This window comes from Diospyros lotus, chromosome 1 (assembly GCF_014633365.1).
Source record: "Diospyros lotus cultivar Yz01 chromosome 1, ASM1463336v1, whole genome shotgun sequence".
Lineage (NCBI taxonomy): Eukaryota > Viridiplantae > Streptophyta > Magnoliopsida > Ericales > Ebenaceae > Diospyros > Diospyros lotus.
This window is the reverse complement of record NC_068338.1, coordinates 23,751,502-23,774,100: the sequence shown is the minus strand read 5'-3', so window position 1 is coordinate 23,774,100 and position 22,599 is coordinate 23,751,502. Positions and strand designations below refer to the sequence as shown.

The 22,599-nt window shown below is 38.7% G+C and overlaps 1 protein-coding gene across 1 annotated transcript in view; it reads left to right on the top strand.

Annotated features, from left to right (window-relative positions):
- The window catches only part of LOC127799147 (NAD(H) kinase 1-like), a 45,882-nt gene extending 24,499 nt beyond the window's left edge, over positions 1-21,383 (top strand). The window contains exons 4-11 of the mRNA XM_052332899.1: positions 407-606; positions 983-1,096; positions 1,311-1,405; positions 2,513-2,619; positions 3,207-3,280; positions 17,377-17,455; positions 17,687-17,994; positions 20,807-21,383. Coding sequence (XP_052188859.1) covers positions 407-606; positions 983-1,096; positions 1,311-1,405; positions 2,513-2,619; positions 3,207-3,280; positions 17,377-17,455; positions 17,687-17,994; positions 20,807-21,097 — 1,268 coding nt within the window. The 3' untranslated portion in view covers positions 21,098-21,383. The remainder of the gene's footprint in view (positions 1-406; positions 607-982; positions 1,097-1,310; positions 1,406-2,512; positions 2,620-3,206; positions 3,281-17,376; positions 17,456-17,686; positions 17,995-20,806) is intronic.
- Positions 21,384-22,599: the final 1,216 nt, after the last annotated feature.

The window sequence follows — 22,599 nt, the reverse complement described above, 5'->3', positions numbered from 1 at the left end:
GCATTTGTTATCTTTCCACTATAAATCAATTTTAATTTTACCCTTGTTTTCCCAGTTTACATATTGTTATTATGTATATAGAAAAAATCAATGTAGTGACAGACAAGCATTTCTTTGAAAAGGACAAACATTTGTTTTCCCTGTTTACATCTTTTTTTTTTTTAATCTTTTCTATCCATATTTGATTGACATGGTAGTAGATGCCAAAGCTGACACGTTATTATTATGACTATGATGTTCAATTCCTGAACAACATAGATTTAGTTTAGTTAGAGAGACCAATGGTTAAAGTTATTTCCTTCTGCTTAAAATGGCTCCTTCAGTTCTTCTCTGCAATTGAAATTTTTTCCTTCTAAAATCTTAATAATTATCTTCTTACAATGAGATTTTCTAATATTATTTTTAGAGCCATTATGTGGAGAATGCAATGGTGGTTTTCATTGTGAGAGGGCAGACAGCCTGACAGACCAACTAGTGGTGTCAAATCAAGCTTATAGGCAATCTGAAACATTTTCTGTAAAGCATATAAATTGCTCCCATCAACCGCTTCGAGATGGAGAACTTGATTGTGATTCAGATATGGCTCAGAACAAAAATATGAGAAAGGTATTTTCTTCTGAATAACGTCAGTTTGCAATGCTTTCTGACATGGTGTGCCCCTCTTATCTATATGAATCATTATTAGTTTGATTACTAGTTGACAATGTTGGGAATTTTCATACGAGGTACAGTAGTTTCTTGACTTACTGCTTCCATCAAACTACACATTTTTAATTAATTAATTAATTATTTTTCCCTTTGGGGGGGAGGGCGCTCTACTGTGTAAACTCTGTATTCATAGGGAACCTCAACAAGGATTTCAAGGAACTCTCAGTTGTGTCTTTTGAGTTTCAGCAAGTGACAGTACAGCTAAATCCTGTACTGTTTTCAGCTAGAAGATATGTGATTTGAAATGTTATTGAGACTTTGCTTTCTGATGCAGGCATCATTTAAATTGTCATGGCACTGCAAAGATGAAAACAGTGAACAGCAAAAACATGAAATTATTTCATTTGAGAGTGGAAATATTACCACTGCAGAACGTAGCTGTAAACAGGTATAACTGCTGCAGATGCATATGATTCTGGTTTGCTGCTAATTTCACTCATCACAGTTGTTTGATTATGGGATTAAGGCTAGTGATGTTGTTCTTATTGTAGAAGTGGGATTAAGGCTAGTGATGTTGTTAGATTATGGGATTATGATTCTGGTTTGCTGCATATGATTCTGGGTTTTAGCTTCTTTGTTTTGAATATTCCTTTTGAATTCAGGTATCCTTGAAGTGGGAAACTACGCCAGAGACTGTACTTATTCTGACTAAACCAAGTTCAACCTCTGCCCGTATTCTATGTGCAGAAATGATCAGGTATAGAGATGATTGTTCCCGCAGCTTTACACCATTTCCTGCATGTTACTATTAAGTTAGTTGGGGACAATCTTTAAAATAGATCTTTATTATGCGATTGTTGCTGTAAAAGTCTCTCTGATTATCAATGTGAGCAGGTTAATTGCTTTACTCTAGGATTTTGATGTTAGATCTTCTACATCTGATTACGCAGTCCAATTAGTTTGACATGCTGACCTTCTATTCATCATCTCATCCTGTTTAATGCTATCATCTCCATGTCAAGTGTAAGGGGCCTTTTGAAATATTCTCCTTTGTGATGTTAATAGGAGGGAGAAGTGGGGTGGGGGATGAATGTGGAAACAGCCTCTTGTAGAGCAAGCGAAATGCTATTTACATAAAACGAGCCTCACAAAGTGGAGAGCTTTGTGCACGGGGGACACCTCCTTTTATTGATTGATTTATTTTTTTGTGAAATTTTAGGCAAGAAAAGCAAAGGGACTTAAATAAAAAAATGGATGGAGCTAGTAAATCCTGGCAGTCTAACAGAGATTTTGAAATCAATGGGCAGAAGCTGAGAACTCATGAAGGAGAATAGGGAACCTATGGAGGATGTCTAATTGCTTTTTTGCCCTTTGATTGATTTAACACAGAATGATGCAACCTTGGATTGATTAGCATTGTGTTGTTTGATGGAGTTAATGGTGAAGGATGCAAAACTAGATTTATTAATTAGCATAGGCTTTCTCCTGCTATGTGCGTTCCTGTTCAACTAAAAAGAGCAAAGGAAAGACATTATCCTTGCTGCCCTTTTCATAGTTTTCTTTCCTGCTTTTTCCTTCTCCACTTTGCATCTCTCATTCCAGTGTTAAGGTTGAAGGGCGCGAGGCTTTAGTAATTCCATTTTGCTTTCTGACGGTAACTTGTTTATGCAAACATAAAATAAGTTCTGGAAATTTGTGCACCATGAACGTTTCTAGATTTATCTGGTATTCTTTATAAAGTTTTATGGAGGTTCCGTTGTGACATTTATTTTCATTTGTTTATGGTTTTCTTACCTTTGTGATCGGACAAGATGAGCCTGGAGTCTATTTATTAGATGCTTTATTTCTCTCATTTCATTATCAGATGGTTGAAAGAGCGGAAAAAGTTGAACATTCTTGTGGAACCACGAGTAAGGGTTGAACTTCTAACAGAGTCATCATACTACAACTTTGTAGAAACCTGGCAAGATGGTGAGGTTTGGCACATTGTTATTTGGATATTAAAATTTGAACAAATTGTTATATTAAGTTGCATTTATGATTACTTTCTCATCATTCTCTAATGCTTTTTTACTATCTAGTCATTCATGTAATAGCATTTTTAAGTTTGCTTCTTTTCTGTTTCATATTGACAAATCTTTGCATGATAAGGAACTAATAACCTGTCCAATTTGTGTTCCACTTGTTTGTTGTTAAAATTTATTCAAGCTGCCGTCAGTTGATAGTAACATACACACAGACTACTGAAAGAAATATTTCACTAGTGTTTATGTGATCTCTCCGTGAAATTCTTATGGGTGGAACAGAGAATTTGCTAGGGTAATAGTTATGGATATTTAACTATAGCAGCAGCCACTGCTCTATGCATTGCCATGAAGCTGCTAAAAGATGATGATACCCCAGTTTTCCAGTTAACGCTCTGGGTTGGAAGTCCTGCATTAGTGGACTAGTGATGAATTTGATCATGTTATGACAATGTACTCTTTTGTGGTTCTGTTTTATTATAGGCAAAAGTTTAATTAGTAAGATTGTGATAAATCTTCATTTTGCTTTAACAGACAAAGAAATTCTGCTCCTTCACATGAAAGTTGATGTCATCATAACTCTTGGTGGGGATGGAACTGTCCTTTGGGTATGTGTCTTGAACTCCATACTTAATTTCTGGTTTATAATGATGTTGAGTATTATCATAAATTGCTGCATGATTAAGTACGATGGAGGGATATGGTCAAATCTTATTACATTTACTCAATTTTTGTTCAAATTAGAATTGGAGATTCAGGTTGATGCATGTTTGTACTGTTTGCTTACATGTTATAATTATTAGCAAAATTGTGTGTGTGTTGTTTTGAGGTTTTATTTGTTTATTTTGTTTGACTTGATTGGTATAAAGAGAAGTTCATAGAGGAGGAGGAGAAGGGGAAAAAAACAAGAAACAAAAGACTACAATGGAATCTAGCAAAATGGAAAATAACTTCCAGATCTTCATACACAAAATATTTCTCTGGTCTAATTGGGTGGATTAGAATGTTGCCTTGTTTATTAAACATCACAGAATAGAGATGCAGGACTTAAAAGGAGAGTGCAAAAAGAATGTGTGGAATGAGTACAGTGAAGATACACCAGATAAGAACTAAGACAGCAAGAAGAAGAATGGACAGGATAGGAGAGAGAGGAGTTAAGCAGAGAAAAGAAAGGGATTAGGAAAAAATGAGGGAGGGAATTTCCCTTTGCACTGTGAGGTTTTATATAGAGGCTTCAAAAAAATCCTAAAAGCACAAAGATAAACTTATGTATTCTAATCAATAATAATAACCCTAAATTTCTATTACTTGAGATGGTAAAATCTTCATAAAATGAGAATATAGAGTGATAATTTGAAGCTAAAATACATTAGTGACTGAAATATGTCAATTTATATTCTGTTTCAAGCCTTATATTTAATTTGACTGCATCATTTTGATATATGGCTTGTTGGTTTCCATCTCTGAGGTATTTGAGCTTTGCAGAAAAGCAATGCGAAGTTGTTAGATGGAAGTGCAGAAGTATATATTATTCTCTCCTCAATCCATTTTTTTGGAGTGTGCCTAAAGATGAGTATCTGCAGGCATATAATTAAGTTGAAAAAGGAAAAAAGAAGCATTTTGTAACTGGGTGGATAGGTCATTCATGGGTTTATTTGGGTAGAGTGGAGCAATTTTCATGGTGCTGTAGCATTTCCACTTGCAATTTTGTCATTTTAACCTCTGACTCACCACGATTCACATTCATAGGGTTAAATAGTTTTAGTTGAGTAACAATTCTGTGGTGTGGGGTTATGTTCTGGCGGCATCAACATGTGAGTTGCGTTACCAGAAAAAAGAATCAGAACACTATAAGTCTATAACTGTAGAAAAGGAGGAAGGGAAGCGGTATTCCCGTATATTTTATTGATACAAATGAAAAATATTTATACAAGAGTTTCCTAAGAATTCTCCTAGATTTTAGAGATTACATTCCTATTTTATAGGACTAGATTTCAACAACGAAAAATACAAATAAACCTAATCAAGAAAGAAATAAGATAAAAATAAAGTACAAGATAAATAAGGAGAATAGAGAATATATTTTATCACTCCCCCTCAAGCTGGGGAATGGATATCAACCATCCCTAGCTTGCACACCAAGTCTTCAAACCGTTTAGGGGGCAGCCCTTTGGTCAAACAATCAGCCAACTGTTCTTCCGAAAACACATACGGAATGCAAATTAATCCGGCTTCCAATTTTTCCTTAATAAAATGTTTATCTATCTCCACATATTTGGTGCGATCATGCTGCATAGGATTATGTGCTATACTTATAGCTGACTTATTATCACAACACAATTTGATTGGCCCATGGCTGAAAAGCCTCAAATCTTCCAAAATAATTCGCAACCACAACAACTCACATAAGCCCATTGCTAGTGCCTGAAATTCGGCTTCCGCACTTGATCGCGCTACTACCCCTTGCTTTTTACTCCTCCAAGAAACCAATTTTCCACCTAAGAAGACACAATAACCTGTGGTAGAACGTCTATCAACCAAAGACCCTCCATAGTCGGCATCAGTGTATCCTGTGATATCCAAATCTGTCCCAGCTTTAAATAAGATTCCTTTACCTGGAGTTGTCTTTAAAAAGCACAGAATTCGTCGTATAGCTTGCATATGATCTTCTATAGGACAATGCATGAACTGACTAACCAAACTTACTGCGAAGGCAATATCTGGTCTGGTGTGAGATAAGTAGATTGGTCTGTTGACCAATCGTTGATACCTCCCTTTATCCACCGGTTGACCTTGATCACATAGTTTAACATTAAATTCCACCGGAGTACTTGCACCTTTGCCACCTAGCAAACCTGTCTCATGCAATAGATCAAGAATATATTTTTTTTGGGATAAGAAGATACCTGCTTTAGAATAAGCTACCTCTATACCCAAAAAATACTTCAAAATGCCAAGATCTTTAATTTCAAAAGTCTTAGACAGATTATCCTTAAGTGTACCTGCTCCTCACTGTCATTTCCAGTAACAATAATATCATCCACATAAACCAAAGAGCTGTTACCCTTCCCTCACAAGAATGCTTAAAGAAAAGAGTATGATCACCCCTACTTTGAGAATAACCCATATGCCTCATGGCTTTAGAAAAACGATCAAACCAGGCCCGAGGAGATTGTTTAAGGCCATAAAGAGCTTTTCTTAATTTGCATACCTGTCCGGGCAACCCTTTATCAAAGCCGGGAGGAGGTTCCATGAACACCTCTTCCTCTAAATCTCCATGCAAAAAGGCATTCTTTACATCAAATTGGTGCAACTTCCAGCCATAGTGCGTTGCCAGGGCTAATAGGATATGCATAGTTGACATTTTGGCTACCGGAGCAAAAGTTTCTAGGTAATCAATACCATAAGTTTGTCTGTATCCCTTAGCAACTAGCCTTGCCTTATACCTTTCTAGGGACCCATCTGCATTATATTTGAGGTTAAAAACCCATCGGCAGCCTACGGGCTTGACTCCCTTTGGCTTAGGGACAATGTCCCATGTCTGATTTTTTTCTAAGGCCCTCATCTCCTCTTGCATTGCTTGAATCCAATTCTGATCTTGGAAAGCCTCATTAACTGTCTTAGGAATAGGAATTGTGTCTAAGGAAGTTAGAAAAGCCTTATGATTTGGAGATAAGCGGTGATAGGACATATAATTGGCCAAAGGGTGTTGGGTGCAACTTCTGCTCCCTTTGCGAAGGGCAATTGGTAGATCAAGGTCATTGTCATTAGTAATTGATGCAGGTAGTGAATTAGATGTGGCAGAATTGGGCTGAGAATCAGAGGGACAACAACGTGAGGTTTCATTACCTGGATCAGGAGAGGAAACTGGTGCTGGAAGAGGTTTTGGAATGGGCTGTTGTTGTTGTGTTCTCCTCTTAAATACATAGGGAGATCCTTTGAATCGAATTGGAGTGGATGGCAACTGTTCTTCTGGAGGTTCCGGCTAGTTCTGTTCATCTAAGGAAGAGTTAGATGGAGCATGAATCTGCAAATCATGAGAGGTTTCCAAAATGGGAAGATCATTATTTATATTAGCCAAAGATATATGTGTATCTTGAATATTAGCACTAGGAGGACCAAAGAATGACTGATTTTCAACAAATGTAACATCTTTGGTCACGTAAAATTTTCTAGTAGCAGGGTGATAACACTTATACCCTTTTTGAGTGGGCGAATAACCAAGAAACACACATTTGAGGGCTCGAGGGTCCAGTTTATCCCTATGATGTTTGGATACATGGACAAAAGCAACACAACCAAAGACTCTCAAAGGAAGAGGAGTATGAGAAAACACTGCTGGAAAATAGGTGGACAAGCATTGAATTGGGCTTTGGTGTTTTAGAAGAGTAGAAGGAACTCGGTTAATTAGATGGGCAGCAGTCAAAACTGCCTCCCCCCAGAAAAACTTAGGGACAGAATGATGTAGTAAGAGAGCTCTAGTAACATTGAGCAAATGTCTCATTTTTCTTTCTGCTACACCATTCTGTTGAGGAGTATCAACACATGAAGACTCATGAATTATACCTTCTTGCTGGAAGAAGTTATGCAAGTGATGATTGAAGTAGTCTCTTGCATTATCAGTTCGGAATTTTTTAATTTGAGACCCAAATTGAGTAGATATCATCTTATAGAAAATAGGCAAGATAGAACTAATAGCAGCCTTATTCTTTAAGAGATAAACCCAAGTTGTTCTTATATAATCATCAATAAAGGTAATAAACCATCTAGCCCCAAAACAATTAGGAATTTTAGATGGTCCCCACACATCCGAAAGAATCAAAGTAAATGGAAGAGAAGATAAATTGTTACTCACAGGATATGAAACTCTATGATGTTTAGAAAGTTTACACATATCACAATGAAGATTAGAAATGTCCAAATTTCTAAGCATAGTTGGAAACATAAACTACATAGTACTAATGGCAGGGTGCCCTAAACAACAATGTTGAAGCCAAAAATCATGAATTGAAACAGTTGGTTGAATAGGAATCAAAGAAGCTGAAGCTGGCTGAGAAGAGTAGGATGAAGGTATCTCCTTCTTAAGATCAGCATTGCATGTCTTTAGAAAATACAACCCATTCCATTCCTCACCAACTCCAATCCTCTTCCTTGTGTCCAGAGCCTGAAATTCACATTTGTTTGGGAAAAAGACAACGCAACAATTTAGATCCTTGGTTAGCTTATGAATAGAAATCAAGTTGCTAGAAAGATTTGGGACATGAAGAACATGTTGCATAGGTAATGAGAAATTAAGATTTACATTACCATGTCCAGCTATAGGAATTGTATTACCATTGGCCACCGTTATCTTTTTTGGAGCTACTTAGTGGGGTATAGGAATCGAAGACATTTATGTCAAAGGCCATATGATCAGTAGCCCTCGAATCCAAAATCCATAGATTATTCCTAATAGTATGTGAGGCAATACTAGATTCAGAATTCAAGCAAATACCTGTTTGGGCCATGGAACAAGAACCACCTTGAATGTCTTTAGGAAGCTTTTAAGCTTGCTGATTTCTTCAGCATTAAGCTGTTCGGTCATGATAGATGAATCAGTTGTAACTGAGTCTGTCTTCTCCAATGCAGTCTCTTCCTCTTTGGCAGCTTGATAGGCTTGAACTTGCTGTCGGGGTTGAAAATTCTGAAGATTCTTCATTCCTCCTACCTTATTTAGTACCACTTCTTTCCCATGGAGTCTAAAATAGGTCTCCCTGGTATGCTTGAGTTTCTTACAAAAAGAACACCATAAACCATCTTTATTTTGAGCTTTAGGATTAAAAACATTCCCACCTTGTTGTGACCTAAACTGAGAAGCATCTTTCTTGTTAGTTGCCATTGCAGATCCCTCAAGCGAAGTCTCATTTAGCATAGCAATTCTCCTATACTCCTCACTACGAACAATAGCAAAGACTTCATTTAAAGAAGGAATTTTGTCTTTCCCTAGAACCTGCACCATTACTTGATCAAAATCAGCATTAAGGCCTGCTAAAAATTCAACTACCCTATCTCTTTCAAATATTGTAGTTATGGTGGCTGCATCTTCACTACATTTCATCTTGATATCTTGATAATGATCCAACTCAAGCCAATATCCATTCATTTTATTATAGTACTCGGTGACAGTTAGAGAACTCTGTTTAGTACCACTTATTTTCATCTTGATATCAAAAATAACCGAGGCATCTTGCATTTTAGAATAAGTACGCTTTGCAGTATCCCAAATCTCCTTAGCTGTAGACAAGAACATGCAATTTTTACTTACCTCAGGGTGCATTGAGCCCCATAGCCAAGACATTATCAAGGAATCCTCTACTTCCTATGCAGCAAAATTAGGGTCTTTAGTATCTGGACTAGGCTCGGTCAGATGGGCCATCTTTCCTCTTCCTTTCAAGAAAGTCTGCACAAGTTGCGCCCATTGTAAGTAATTCCTTCCATCAAGCCTATAAGATTGATGTAACCCTAGAAGGTCACTGTTAGACAAACTCCCCATTGGCATGTCAGATGAAGCACCATTCTTTGTCTCAGAAGTATCTGTCATGGTGAAGACTCAGCAACAAGCAGTTTGACACCAGCAATGGAAGAAGTAAACTGACAGCAATGGAAGCACTCAGCAACGGAAGGTTTTGACACTAGGGATGGGCTAGAAAGATGCTGGCGAGCAGATTGATAGAGCACCAATACAACACACGTATTAGCGCAAGGGAAAGAAAAGAGGCAAGAGGGTAATTGAGGAAAAGAATACAGGGGTAGAATTGTCAGAGGCAGTTAGGAATAACAACCTCACGTGGCTGTAACCGTCGGGGGAATCCATACAAAAGGGAGAGGAAAGAGGAGAGAAGGTGTGAAGGATTTTGAAGAAGATTATGGGAGAGGAGGCCCTCTCGAATTGGCCTTGTTCTTCATTTTTTTCTGTTCTTCTTCTTTTTGATTAGTTTACTAAAATTGAGGACTTTAAATCAGCTAGTTATCTACTGATTTGGAGAGTGAAGCTGCAGAATTGAGTGGGAACTCTATCATTTGGTATCAGAGCAATCGATCCATGGGGATGAAGGTCTCTGAAAGAGTGGGTGAGCTGGAGGGGCGTATGGCGGGATTATAGGAGGGTCTAGAATCGGTGAAGGTGGAAGTCATGAGGGTCCAAAATATCGAAAAAAACATGGCAGGGATGATGGACCGATTCAACCTATTAATGGCGCGATGGGATGAGTAGGAGAGAGAGAGGAAGGGGAAGCGAGATGGGGAAGACCAACCTGCGGGTTCTTCTTTGTCAAGGGAGGGAACGTCGGTGACTGGAAGGCGAAGTGGCGAAGGGGGTGACTGGGTCGATGGTGTTGAAAGGCAGGAGTTTCGTGGGAGACGCCTGGAAATGCCCATCTTCGAAGTTGATGATCCCGATGGCTGGGTCTTCAGGGCTGAGCGCTACTTCACCGTAAACCAACTAACAGATGCGGAGAAGTTGGAGTCGGCAGCTTTGTGCCTTGAGGGAGGAGCTCTGTCGTGGTTCTAGTGGGAGCAAAGGAGGCGATGAGTGAGGAGTTGGGAGGAGCTTAAGGGGTTGCTGAGGAACCGATTTAGGTCCACACAAGAAGGGACTGTGGAGGAGCGATTCATGGCCCTTCGACAGTGGGGAACGGTGAGGGACTATCGGAATTGCTTTGAGACTCTAGCATCACCCATTGAAGAGATGCCTGAAGCTGTCTTGGAGGGGCACTTCGTTAATGGGCTCAAACTGGAAATCAGGGCGGAGATTAGGGTATTGAGGCCCTTGGGCCTCGAGAATATCATGGAAATGGCCCAAAGGATTGAGGATTGGAATCAGGTGCTCTAAGGGAATCGATTTGGCTATGGCCCAAGTAAGGTAACCCCACAACCAGCTTCGACCCCTATGGTGCAGCGAAATCTGGGGTTCCAGGCCTCCCATTCTCCCAAGACAGTCACAGCCATTCCCTCTATTTCCTCAAGATCACTAACCAGCGGGAAGCTGACCACACCACCCTTCAAACGATTGAGTGACAATGAGCTACAAGCCAAGCGTGCAAAGGGATTATGTTTTCGCTGTGACGAGAAATATTCAATTGGGCATAGGTGTAAGAACAAGGAGCTGCAAGTGATGGTTATTTATGAAGAAGAGAAGGGAGAAGAGGAAGAGAAAAAACATTATGAGGCATTGGAGGTTCCTGGGGAGTGGGAAGATACTGTCAATGAAGGGGAGATGGTGGAGTTATCACTAAACTCCGTGGTAGGGTTAACTCCTCCTCAAATGATGAAGATTAAAGGGACAATAGAAGGCCAAGAAGTGATTGTCTTAATCGACAGCGGGGCTTCCCACAATTTCATAGCCGCTGATCTGGTACAAAAATTAGGACTCTTAAGGATGCCCACCCGAGGATATGGGGTGATAATGGGTTCAGGTATGGCTGTGCAGGGGGCGGGAGTATGTAAGAGAGTCCCCCTATTGTTGCAAAATGTGAGGGTAGTGGAGGACTTCCTTCCTTTGGAGCTGGGCAGCTCTGATGTCATTCTTGGGATGAAATGGTTGGCCACTTTGGGAGAGACACAAGTGGATTGGGGTTCCCTGATCATGAGGTTCAAGGTGGGAGACACAACCATTACCTTACATGGGGATCCCAGCCTTAACAAGACTTTAGTGACCATGAAGTCTATGATGAAGGCATTCCGGAAGGGTGGGGAAGGAGTATTATTGGAGTTGGGCTGTTTAATGGCTGAAGAAGTGGAGGGTAAAATCCCTAACAGCTTGCAAGGGATACTATTTGACTTCAAGGCAGTCTTTGGAGAGCAGTGTGGGTTGCCTCCTCAACGAAGACGGGATCATGCCATCACACTGCAGGCCGGGGTTTCTCCTGTAAATGTGAGGCCTTACCGATACCCCCATCTCTTGAAGATTGAGATTGAAAAGCTTGTTAGGGAGATGCTGGCAGCAGGTATCATTAGGCCAAGTATCAACCCCTTTTCCAGTCCCGTGTTGCTGGTCAAGAAAAAAGACGGAGGGTGGAGGTTTTGCGTGGACTATCGGGCTTTAAACAAGGTAACTATCCCCGATAAATTTCCCATTCCAGTTATTGAAGAACTCCTAGATGAGTTGAATGGAGCTGCAGTCTTTTCTAAGTTGGATTTAAAATCGGGTTACCATCAAATATGTATTGCACCTAATGACATTTCAAAAACTGCTTTTCGCACTCATGAGGGCCATTATGAGTTTATGGTGATGCCGTTCGGATTAACTAATGCACCCGCTACATTTTAGTTTTTGATGAATGATATTTTTAGGGAGCAATTGAGACAGTTTGTTCTCGTATTTTTTGACGACATTTTAGTGTACAGCAGAACGATGCAAGAACATCAGGATCATTTGCGTTGCGTATTGGGAACATTAGCTGAAAACAGGTTGTATGCCAATACAAAGAAATGCCGGTTTGGACAATTGGAGATTGACTACTTAGGCCACATTATTTCCCAGCAAGGTGTGGCTGTGGACAGATTAAAAATTCGGGCAGTTATGGAGTGTCCTAGCCCTCGTTTGCTGCGAGAACTCCGTGGTTTTTTGGGGCTCACGGGGTATTATCGCCGGTTTGTACGAAATTATGGGAAATTAGCTTGGCCGTTAACGGAACGACTTTGAAAAGATAACTTCTGTTGGGATGAGAGTTCGGAGCAAGCTTTTCAATCCCTAAAGGCAGCGATGACAACTTTACCTGTGCTCGCTCTACTAGATTTTTCGAAGGAGTTTATAGTGGAAATAGATGCCTCAGGGCATGGACTCGGGGCTGTATTAATGCAGGAACATAGGCCGCTTGTTTTTACAGTCATGCTTTAAACCCCAGCGGTCGGAATAAGTCAGTCTATGAGAGGGAGTTGATGGCTATTGTATTTGCGGTACAAAAATGGTGACATTATTTATTGGGGAGGAAATTCATCATCCGAACAGATCAGAAGAGTCTAAGGTTCCTGATGGAGCAACGGTTGATGAACCCGGAATGTCAAAAATGGGTGATGAAATTAATGGGCTACAACTTTGAGATACAATACCGGCCCGGTTTGGAGAACCGTGCTGTTGATGCGCTCTCCCGATTTTCCTTTCCGGTCACATTCATGGCTCTTACTGCTCCTCAAGTGCTGCAGTTAGATCAGCTCAAGAAAGAAGTGGCTGAAAACAGCCACTTCCAGCAGATTATCAAGGAACTGCAAGCTGCACCTTCAAGTAGGCCAGGCTATTCCTTGGTGGATGGGCAGTTATTATTCAAAGGCAGGTTGCTGCTTCCCCCTGGCTCAACCTTGATTCCATTATTGATGAAGGAGGGTCACGATGGACAGATTGGAGGCCACTCAAGTTACTTGAGAACTTACAAAAGGCTGGCTGCTAATGTGTATTGGGTAAGAATGAAAAAGGATATCCATCGATATGTCTGCCAATGTCCCATATGCCAGCAACACAAGTATATGGCTTTGTCACCGGGGGGCCTACTTCAACCGCTCCCTATTCCACATCAAATTTGGGAGGATGTGTCAATGGACTTCATAGAAGGACTGCCAAAAGCAGGAGGAGTGGACTCTATTTTAGTGGTGGTGGACCGGCTTAGCAAGTATGGACATTTTATTGGATTGAAGCACCCCTTTTCAGCAGCCAGTGTAGCAGGAGTTTTTATCAAGGAAACCGTACGACTGCACGGGATTCCTAATTCTATCGTCTCGGATAGAGACAAAGTTTTCATCAGCCATTTTTGGAAAGAGTTATTTCGGCTACAAGACACACAGCTGAATAGGAGTACCGCCTACCACCCCCAATCTGATGGCCAAACGGAAGTGCTCAACAGGACATTAGAGACTTATCTCCGATGTTTTGCCTCTTCTACACCTAAGGTGTGGTACACTTGGCTTCCTTGGGCCGAGTATTGGCATAATACTTCCTATCAAGCCTCTTCTAAGCTAACCCCTTTTCAGATAGTCTATGGGCGAGAGTCGCCTCCTCTTCTACGGTTTGAGAAGGGTACCACTGCCATATCCGGATTGGAGCAGCAGCTAGTAGAAAGGGATTTAGTGCTGGAAGAACTTAAAGGCCAATTGCTGCGGGCACAAGCAAAGATGAAATCCATAGCGGATAAGAAGCGGAGGGACATTCAATTGCAGTGGGAGACTGGGTTTACCTGAAAATTCAGCCATGTAGACAAAGGACTTTGGCTACCAAGTTAAATGAAAAGCTGTCACCAAGGTATTATGGGCCCTTTGCTGTGGAAAAAAAGATAGGGAAGGTGGCATATAGGCTGGAACTTCCACCCACCTGTGCCATCCATCCCGTATTTCATGTATCTCAACTACGTAAGGCCGAGGGAACAGTACCAGCAGCAGCTGCCTCCATTCCAGCTCAGTTGACGGCTGAGTTAGAGATGATAGTGGAACCAGAATTTCTATTGGGAGTACGTCCGGGTAGAGGGAAGAACCTAAGGGGCCTTGATGTGCTAATTCAATGGAGAGGGTTGCCACCCTTAGAGGCTACCTGGGAACCATACAACCAAATTTTGCAACAGTTTCCCGAGTTTCACCTTGAGGACAAGGTGAGTCTTTTGGGCGGGAGTCATGATAGAGCACCAATACAACACACGTATCAGCGCAAGGGAAAGAAAAGAGGCAAGAGGGTAATTGAGGAAAAGAATACAGGGGTAGAATTGTCAGAGGCGATTAGGAATAACAACCTCACGTGGCTGTAACCGTCGGGGGAATCCATACAAAAGGGAGAGGAAAGAGGAGAGAAGGTGTGAAGGATTTTGAAGAAGATTCTGGGAGAGGAGGCCCTCTCGAATTGGCCTTGTTCTTCATTTTTTTCTATTCTTCTTCTTTTTGATTAGTTTACTAAAACTGAGGATTGTAAATCAGCTGGTTATCTACTGATTTGGAGAGTGAAGCTGCAAAATTGAGTGGGAACTCTATCACAGATCTGGAGCAGCCGGAGGTGAAAGGGCTGCGGACGCTCCTTCACGCGCCGGTGCGTGAAGTCGGAAGCGAACTGACAGTGGCGCGTGGGGGCGCATGTGGACTCCGATGGCTGTGGTTCTCCGGTGATCGGCCGATCTGATGACGGCGAACCTAATAGTGGTGGCAGTGCTGGAAGACGGTGGCCAGACAGAGGCATGGCCAGACAGAGGCATTTTGTCGTGAACAGTGACGATGACGTGAACAGTGACTGTGCAATGAAGGCACTTGAAGTTGTGCAATGAAGGCACTTGAAGCTGTGCAATGAAGGCACTAGGGTTTATTGTATCAGCTTATTAACATGGCTCTGATACCATGTAGAAAAGGAGGAAGGGAAGCGGTATTCCCGTATATTTTATTGATACGAATGAAAAATATTTATACAAGAGTTTCCTAAGAATTCTCCTAGATTTTAGATATTACATTCCTATTTTATAGGACTAGATTACAACAACGAAAAATACAAATAAACCTAATCAAGAAAGAAATAAGATAAAAATAAAGTACAAGATAGATAAAATACAAGATAAATAAGGAGAATAGAGAATATATTTTATCAATAACTATAACCAACTTGGTTTGAATATTATGTGGTGTATTGTTAGTCAAAAGGAAACTCTAAATCAATCATAGTTTTTGTTTTCAATGTGTTTTGGATCCATTACATACAGTTTGGTAAAGAGATATTGGATTTAGAAACGCGGCAAGCATCTCTCCGTGCAGGTTTGGCTGCTTGCTTCTGATGGTCTTCAAACTCTGCCACTAGAGGGAGACCTATGTGTTTGGCTGCCTTTGAATTAGAGAATTGGGCCAGTTCTGTGTTGGGATCTGAGAAACTCAAGTTTAACATTGAGTTAAGGGCCTTTTTTCTTTTTTGACAAGGTTGCTATTGCATTAAGTTTTCTGCAGTCAAATTTATAGAATGAAGAGTATATTCAAATTTCATATCTTGTGGCATGAGTTGTACTAGAGGTTCATAGAGTTGCATTTATGGGTTTATTTGTTTTACCTGTATTAATTGTTGGTCTCTAGGAAGCACAGACACTTCACTGAGGGATAGGGTGTAACTAATGGACATGAACATGTATGAGGCACATGTTGGACACGTGCTAGGAACACTCTCTAGGGTATCCTAGCGGCTGTTTAGTTGTGGAAAACTGCCCTAGTTTTCCAGAAAATTACTCCACAAAAATGGAAAATTAGAAAACTTTTTCAGATACAAAAATTTTCTAAGTAGAAATTGGAGAGTTGGAATTGTGTTTTCCAAAATTGAATTGAACTTGGAATAACTCCTAAAATGAGTTTCTCAAATTTTCCTTACTAATTTGACACATTTCATGAAAAGCACCATCTCATGCAAATAATTTATTCAAAGAAACCTGTGACAGAGTTAGATTAGAGAATTTGGAAAGTTATATGGCTGGCTGTTGCTGACTTTTCTTTTCCCCTCTTTTGTTTAAGAAAATAATTGGGGTTCTAGATTAGGGTCAAAATGAATTGCTTTCTACTTCTCATGATCCTAGGGTCACTTTTCTGACGTGTGCTTTGGTTTAGGTGACATGGTATAGGTCCTGCTCATGTTGTGTCAAGTCTTGGAATGGCATAACAAACAATAGGGACTTGTTTGTATGCATGTTTGGTTTCAGTCTCATTGGCTCAAGGCTTTTTTCTAAAGTTGTATTTAGTAGTAGCTATGAAAAAATTCAAGGCATTAAGAAGCCCTCAGTTATTATTTTCTGCTCATAGGACTGCAAAGCAATTAAAGTCGATGAACTATTATGGAGCATAATTTTTTATTCTTGTGCTTCTGTGGTTATTCCATGATGTGATTATTGAGATTGTAATGTGTACTATATTTAAATTGTATATCTTTTCAGTTTATCGTTATACATGACGAAGATCTAGACAGTTGTTTCTTTATGCATAGCAAAATGACATAATAATAACATGTTCTTGAACCAGTTTTATCACATATTGACACTAAAATAGCAGACTGCTCATGATTTTGCTTTTAGGTAGAAGCTTTGAATAAGATTCCAATCATAAGAGGACATCAATCTTTAGAAAATAAGATTTTCAGTTGTTTTACAGTTAAGATCATTTATCAATTGTGGGCGTACAGCATTCACTAATATAATTTACTATAATATAGTACTATAGCCTGATTTATGGTAATCTAATCTGTTAATCAGTAAACTTCTATAGCTTGATGGAGAAGCTGTGGAATGAATAAATCAATAATAAAAGAAGACACAAGACCCCCTAAATATTTGGCAAATCCATTTTCAGGAGAACAATAAAGCGGTATGGAATTGCTTTGACTATGACACTAGACAGTACTTTGTTGCTCTTACCACCACGTTAATGAGACTATGCTAGATCCTTTGATTTGACTTGAAGCATTTGCTGAAAAATGGTAGCAAGTTTAAAAAGCAGAGCCAATTACCGAGAAAAAAAAAAAGAAAAAAAGAAGAAAAGAAAAAGAGAGAAGCCAATTCAGGGTGTCAGTCACTGTAGGAGCGGAAGTCAATCTTCTAAGTTGAATATTTTCCTTTGTGGTTCAGTGGACTTGATAATCCTGTTCTTTTTTTTTTTGGTTGAAATTTATCATGTTTTTATTGTTTTTGTTTTAACTTGAACCTTGTTCGGCAACTAGAACCTTCTTTTTCTTATGCAGGCAGCATCTATGTTTAAAGGGCCAGTCCCTCCTATTGTCTCATTTTCTTTAGGTTCTTTGGGTTTTATGACCCCATTTGGTATCCACAATCTGTCTCTAAAGGTTCTGTATTGTAGATTGTGATTCAACTTCAGGAATAATTAAAACCAAGTGTGCTTACCAATTTTTCTGTATTTGTTAGTTTGCTTGAAATATTTGACAAAGGGATAATTTTTCTAGGCAAAACTATATTTTGAACTATTCTGTGGCAAAACTTCCTTATGTCTGCAGTATACTTTCTTATCCAAGAGTGATACTTAACATTATTTAGATAGTGAAAAATACAGAGAATATCTTGATGCAATCCTATGGGGGCCTGTTAGTATCATGGTACGGCATCGATTGCAGTGCCGTGTTATGCGTGAAGCTGCTAAAAGTGAGAATAAGGATGAGGAACCAATACTTGTTCTAAATGAGGTCACAATTGACCGTGGAATTTCATCATTCCCAACAAATTTGGAGTGTTATTGTGACAACTCTTTTGTCACCTGTGTTCAAGGAGATGGTTTGATCTTGTCAACTACATCTGGAAGTACTGCATATTCCTTGGCAGCTGGGGGATCTATGCTCCATCCGCAGGTATGTCTTAAAACAGCACAACGTCTAGGTACTTAAAGATGTCTGTAGGGCACTTAATAGCATAAAGATTATTTGAAGCTAGCTCAATGGGGTGGCATGCATCATGGATGTGCTTTGGAATCAAAACTGAGATTTGGAAACTCAATTTCTTTACAAGGGACTGAAATATGGTATCTATAGTTTTGAGCCTGTGGTTCCTTTCATAATACACACACTCACACATACATACATACATGCATATGTAATAGCTTATTGATGACATTGAAAAGTCCACTGCCCAACATTATCTGGGAAACAGTTTTAGCGGTGGGTTACTTTTAATCCGACTAATTTAATGTACTGCAACTTGTCAATAGCAGAGATACTTTGGACTGCAAAAGATGAAAGGCAGATAAAATTTGAAACTAAGAAGGATTGTCTTATGTTTTAGAAAGTGCTTCAAAATACATCATGTAGGATTGTGTTATGTATATATAGACGTAGGTATCTGTCATCTCCTATGAATGACGTGCTCCAGCAATCACCATCTAGCATAATTAAATGCACTGCCTTGTGAGCAGCACATGATTTCTCTTCGATGGTTACCAGCATGAGTCAACCCCACATTGCACTTTCGGGTAATCGCATGTGGTGTTATAACCCATGGCAAATATTATGTGGCTGTGGTTAATGAGAGTATCATTGAGACTGACTTGGCATCAAAATTATGTTCTCATAAATTTTTTGACTTGGTGGAAATGTAGGGTATAAAGAAGGGAGTTTGTCATGTATCCAAACTCACAATGGTAGTTTATAAGGATTGTATTATGAACCAACACTCAACTTTCGGTGAGGGTTTGTGGCATTTCAAGGGATATTAGAGTTTACCAAGGTGGGTGTAGGCTAAAGGAGATTGTAGATATATTACTTGGTCTCAGTAGCCTAGAGTTAACTTTAGCTAGATTTTATCAATAAGGACCACAAGTGGTATCAAATTCTATCTAAGACCAGTATTGTGAGGGTTTGGGCTAGAGGGAATTGGTTGGTACTAACAACAATAGTTGCAAGCCTTAATCCCACTTGGGGTCGGTAAAATGAATTCTAGATCTCCAGTGTCTAAAATTTATAATGTTTGACCCAACGAGTACACTTTTATCAGCTACCTAATGCAACCTTCCTCTTTTACTCAATCCACTTGTGGAAATTTTTTGAGACTGAATTGGGTCAAATTTATAAGATATAACATTTTTGGCATCATCTGGATGCGAGGACCAAAAATATGATTGTCATTCATCATCCAATCCCATACCAAAGGTTTACTTGGAGGTCTAGGGTATATCACATGACCTTAGGTGCTCAAAAATTAATTTTAGCCAGCATTTTTAGGTAGAGGCTGTAATATTATACGTGGTATAAGAGCTAACTCTTCAGGATCACCATTATGTGTATATGGATCAAAAGGGTATCTTTGATCAGTTAGAATATCTTGAGATGAGATTCACGATGATGTTTAGGGCTTAAAGAAGGAGAGTTATTCATGATTCAATCTCACATTGGTGGTTCATTGGGAAGGCATTAAATATATTACTTGATCCGTAGAGTAACTTGGGTGGGGTCTACTTAAACATGGCATTAGAGCAGGTAAAGGTCCTGAGTTCAAACCTTATCATTAACTCGCTATTTAAAATTGTTGCACGTGGTTGGACCAGTAAAAGTTTAAACTTTTAGATCAGATGGTGATTAACAATTCAACATATTCCATCTAACAATGCTCTTAACCTCTTGTCACACCCCTCTATAGGTAATATGACCCACCATAAGCCCTAAACTGAGACTTAAAGATCATGAAACCTGAAATTTCATCCATTTCATTACCACTGAAAACTAGTCAACTAGATAATTGAAATATCTAGCCCCCCCCCCAAAAAAAAGAGAATTTAAATTGAATGACTAATAACTAATATCCTTAATGTCTGCATAACATAAATGAACAGGCTTAGAGGATTTGAGATTGAAACACTCTAATCAATAAGGGGTGAACGGAACTATTATTTTCACCTTCAATTAGATCTTATGATGATTATAAAGACAGAAAATTCTATCATCTATATCGTAAAATCTACGAATTCAAAATATAATTTTAGATTTACAATACAATAACAGATATAGATAAAATTCAAAAATATTCTCCTAACTTTTAGGGATAGCTGTCATCTTATCTTCTTTTGCTCTGATCTTTCTTCATTCTTTATCTCTTATGCAAACCACTTGTTGTTATCCCCTTTTAATTTGGAATTATCCTTCTAATCTTTGGAATTTCCTCCTCAACAATAAATAAACATAAAATAAAATATCCCAAAAATATCAAAGTCCAACTGTAGATTTTTTTTTTTTTTGGGAGCACATAACTGAAAAATTGTGATGGGCACATTTGAACTATGTGCTGATCTGCTAGTTTAAAAGACAGACTTAATGACATTCTCATACTTACAAGAGTCATATTGGCAAAGTTTACCCCTGGCACAGCACTGTTAGGGGATGAAGAAATCGAATTCACATCACAAATGCTGGCACAAACACGAATACAATCATTAAGATGCAAACAAGCTGCTGAAATGCTCAAAATATATATCTAGGTATTTTGTCTCTAGTGTTCCTCAAGAAGTTTCTAATGGGAACTTCCTGAGACCAGTCTTGTCCCTCGATATTTCCTCTTGAACCCCTTCCATATTGACTGTGTAACGAGGCACAATTGTGATAGTAAGACCGCTCGCAGTACTATTGATTGCCAACCTTGGTTTCTAATACCAATTTACTGACACTGAATTTGCAGGTTCCCGGCATCGTGTTTACCCCAATTTGCCCACAGTCTTTATCCTTTCGGCCCCTGATATTTCCCGAGGATACAACAGTAAGATTGCAAGTACCTTTCGATAGCAGAAGCCATGTGTGGGCATCATTCGATGGAAAGGACAGGAAAATGTTAGCACCTGGAGATGCATTGGTCTGCAGCATGGCGCGTTGGCCTGTGCCAACTGCCTGTCAAGTCGACTCCACCACCGATTTCCTGCGCAGCATACGAGATTGCCTTCACTGGAATTCTAGGAAGAGCCAAATCTTCTGATGGCCCTTGAAATCCATGTCTGCTGTTCTGCTGGAATGAAGTAATCTCTATGATGTCTCTTTGAGACTTTGTCTCTTGAGAAGTGTAAGATGTCTTCCTCAAATAAGTAGTCAGCTGAGTTAGTTTTCTCTCCTGGTTCTTCAGGTGGAGGAAGCATATTTGTATGTCTAGAGTTAGAACTTAATTAGTATGATACAGGGAAATCATGATCTTTTGATAATGTTTATGTTTAATTTACAGGATAAGGAAAGATAATGAATAAATGATTTCTAGAACTGATCTCATCTATCTCATGTGCAATGCTACAATTATGTGTGAGATTGAGATATTATTTATATATTTATTTTTTGAAAAATTCCTAAGAGCCAGATAAGTTGACAGACATGCTTACATAATGGGGATTAAAAGACTAAAATACCCTCATCTATATTGCATTAAACTTTTTTTAATGCATTGTGGGTGAGGGCATTTTTAGTCTTTTAACCCTTATTCTATAAGTCATTCTGTAAGCCTGTCTGTCAACATGTTTGGTTCTATAGAAGAATTTATATTTTATAAATTTTTTCATACTAAATAAGCATATATATAGAAATATGTGTAAGTTTAATCGCCCTTAGAAATGATTAAACTCTCATTTTAGATGACACTAATATATTTTTTACTAATAGAAATAGTAACCGAATGGGGTAGGAGCAGACGATACCATTCTTGAAGCCCAAACTCCCAAACTTATCCCCAAACCTGATCGAGGAAAAAAATCAATTCAATTCTTGTCCTTGTGGGGTTTGGGAATCCTTGAAAGATCCAATTTTTCAAATCATTAAGTGACACTAAATTTATCACAAAACAATTCTAAATCTTATTCAAACATGTGGTTAATTTTAAAATAATATTAAAAGATAAATAACTTGTAACATCTAATTAAGATATCTGTAAATAAGATTGAAGTATTCAAAAAAAAAAAGTAATACTGTAAAATTAAAATTTAAAATCAAAATTACTTTGATTATTTATAAACTTGATAATTTATTTATGAGTTAAAATATAAATAAACCATATGTTGATATTTATTAGATGTGGAATATTACATATATTTATAGTAATCACATGTGCAAAATATATATGTGGATGATGTTGTCACACTTGAAAATTGTGTTATTTAAAAGAAAAATAAATTAATTTAGATACTTTAAACTAATTGTTCAAAAAGATAGAGAAATTGTTAAAAGAATTCCTCCTGATTGTTAAATTGGATAATTACTTTAAACACCTTGTGGAAATTATGAATGAGCTTATTAATTTATTTATAATTGTTGTGCCACGAAAAATAAGTTGAGAAAAAATAAGAAATTTTAAAGAAAAAATAAAAAGGCTCGCGGCAGTGTGCCACAAGCCCACTTGCGGCAAAGGGCCTTGTGGCAATGTGCCACGAGCCTTCTTTGTGGCAGAATCTTATAGTAAGAGTTAATGGCGAAGTCTTATGGCAAAAACCTTGTGGCGAG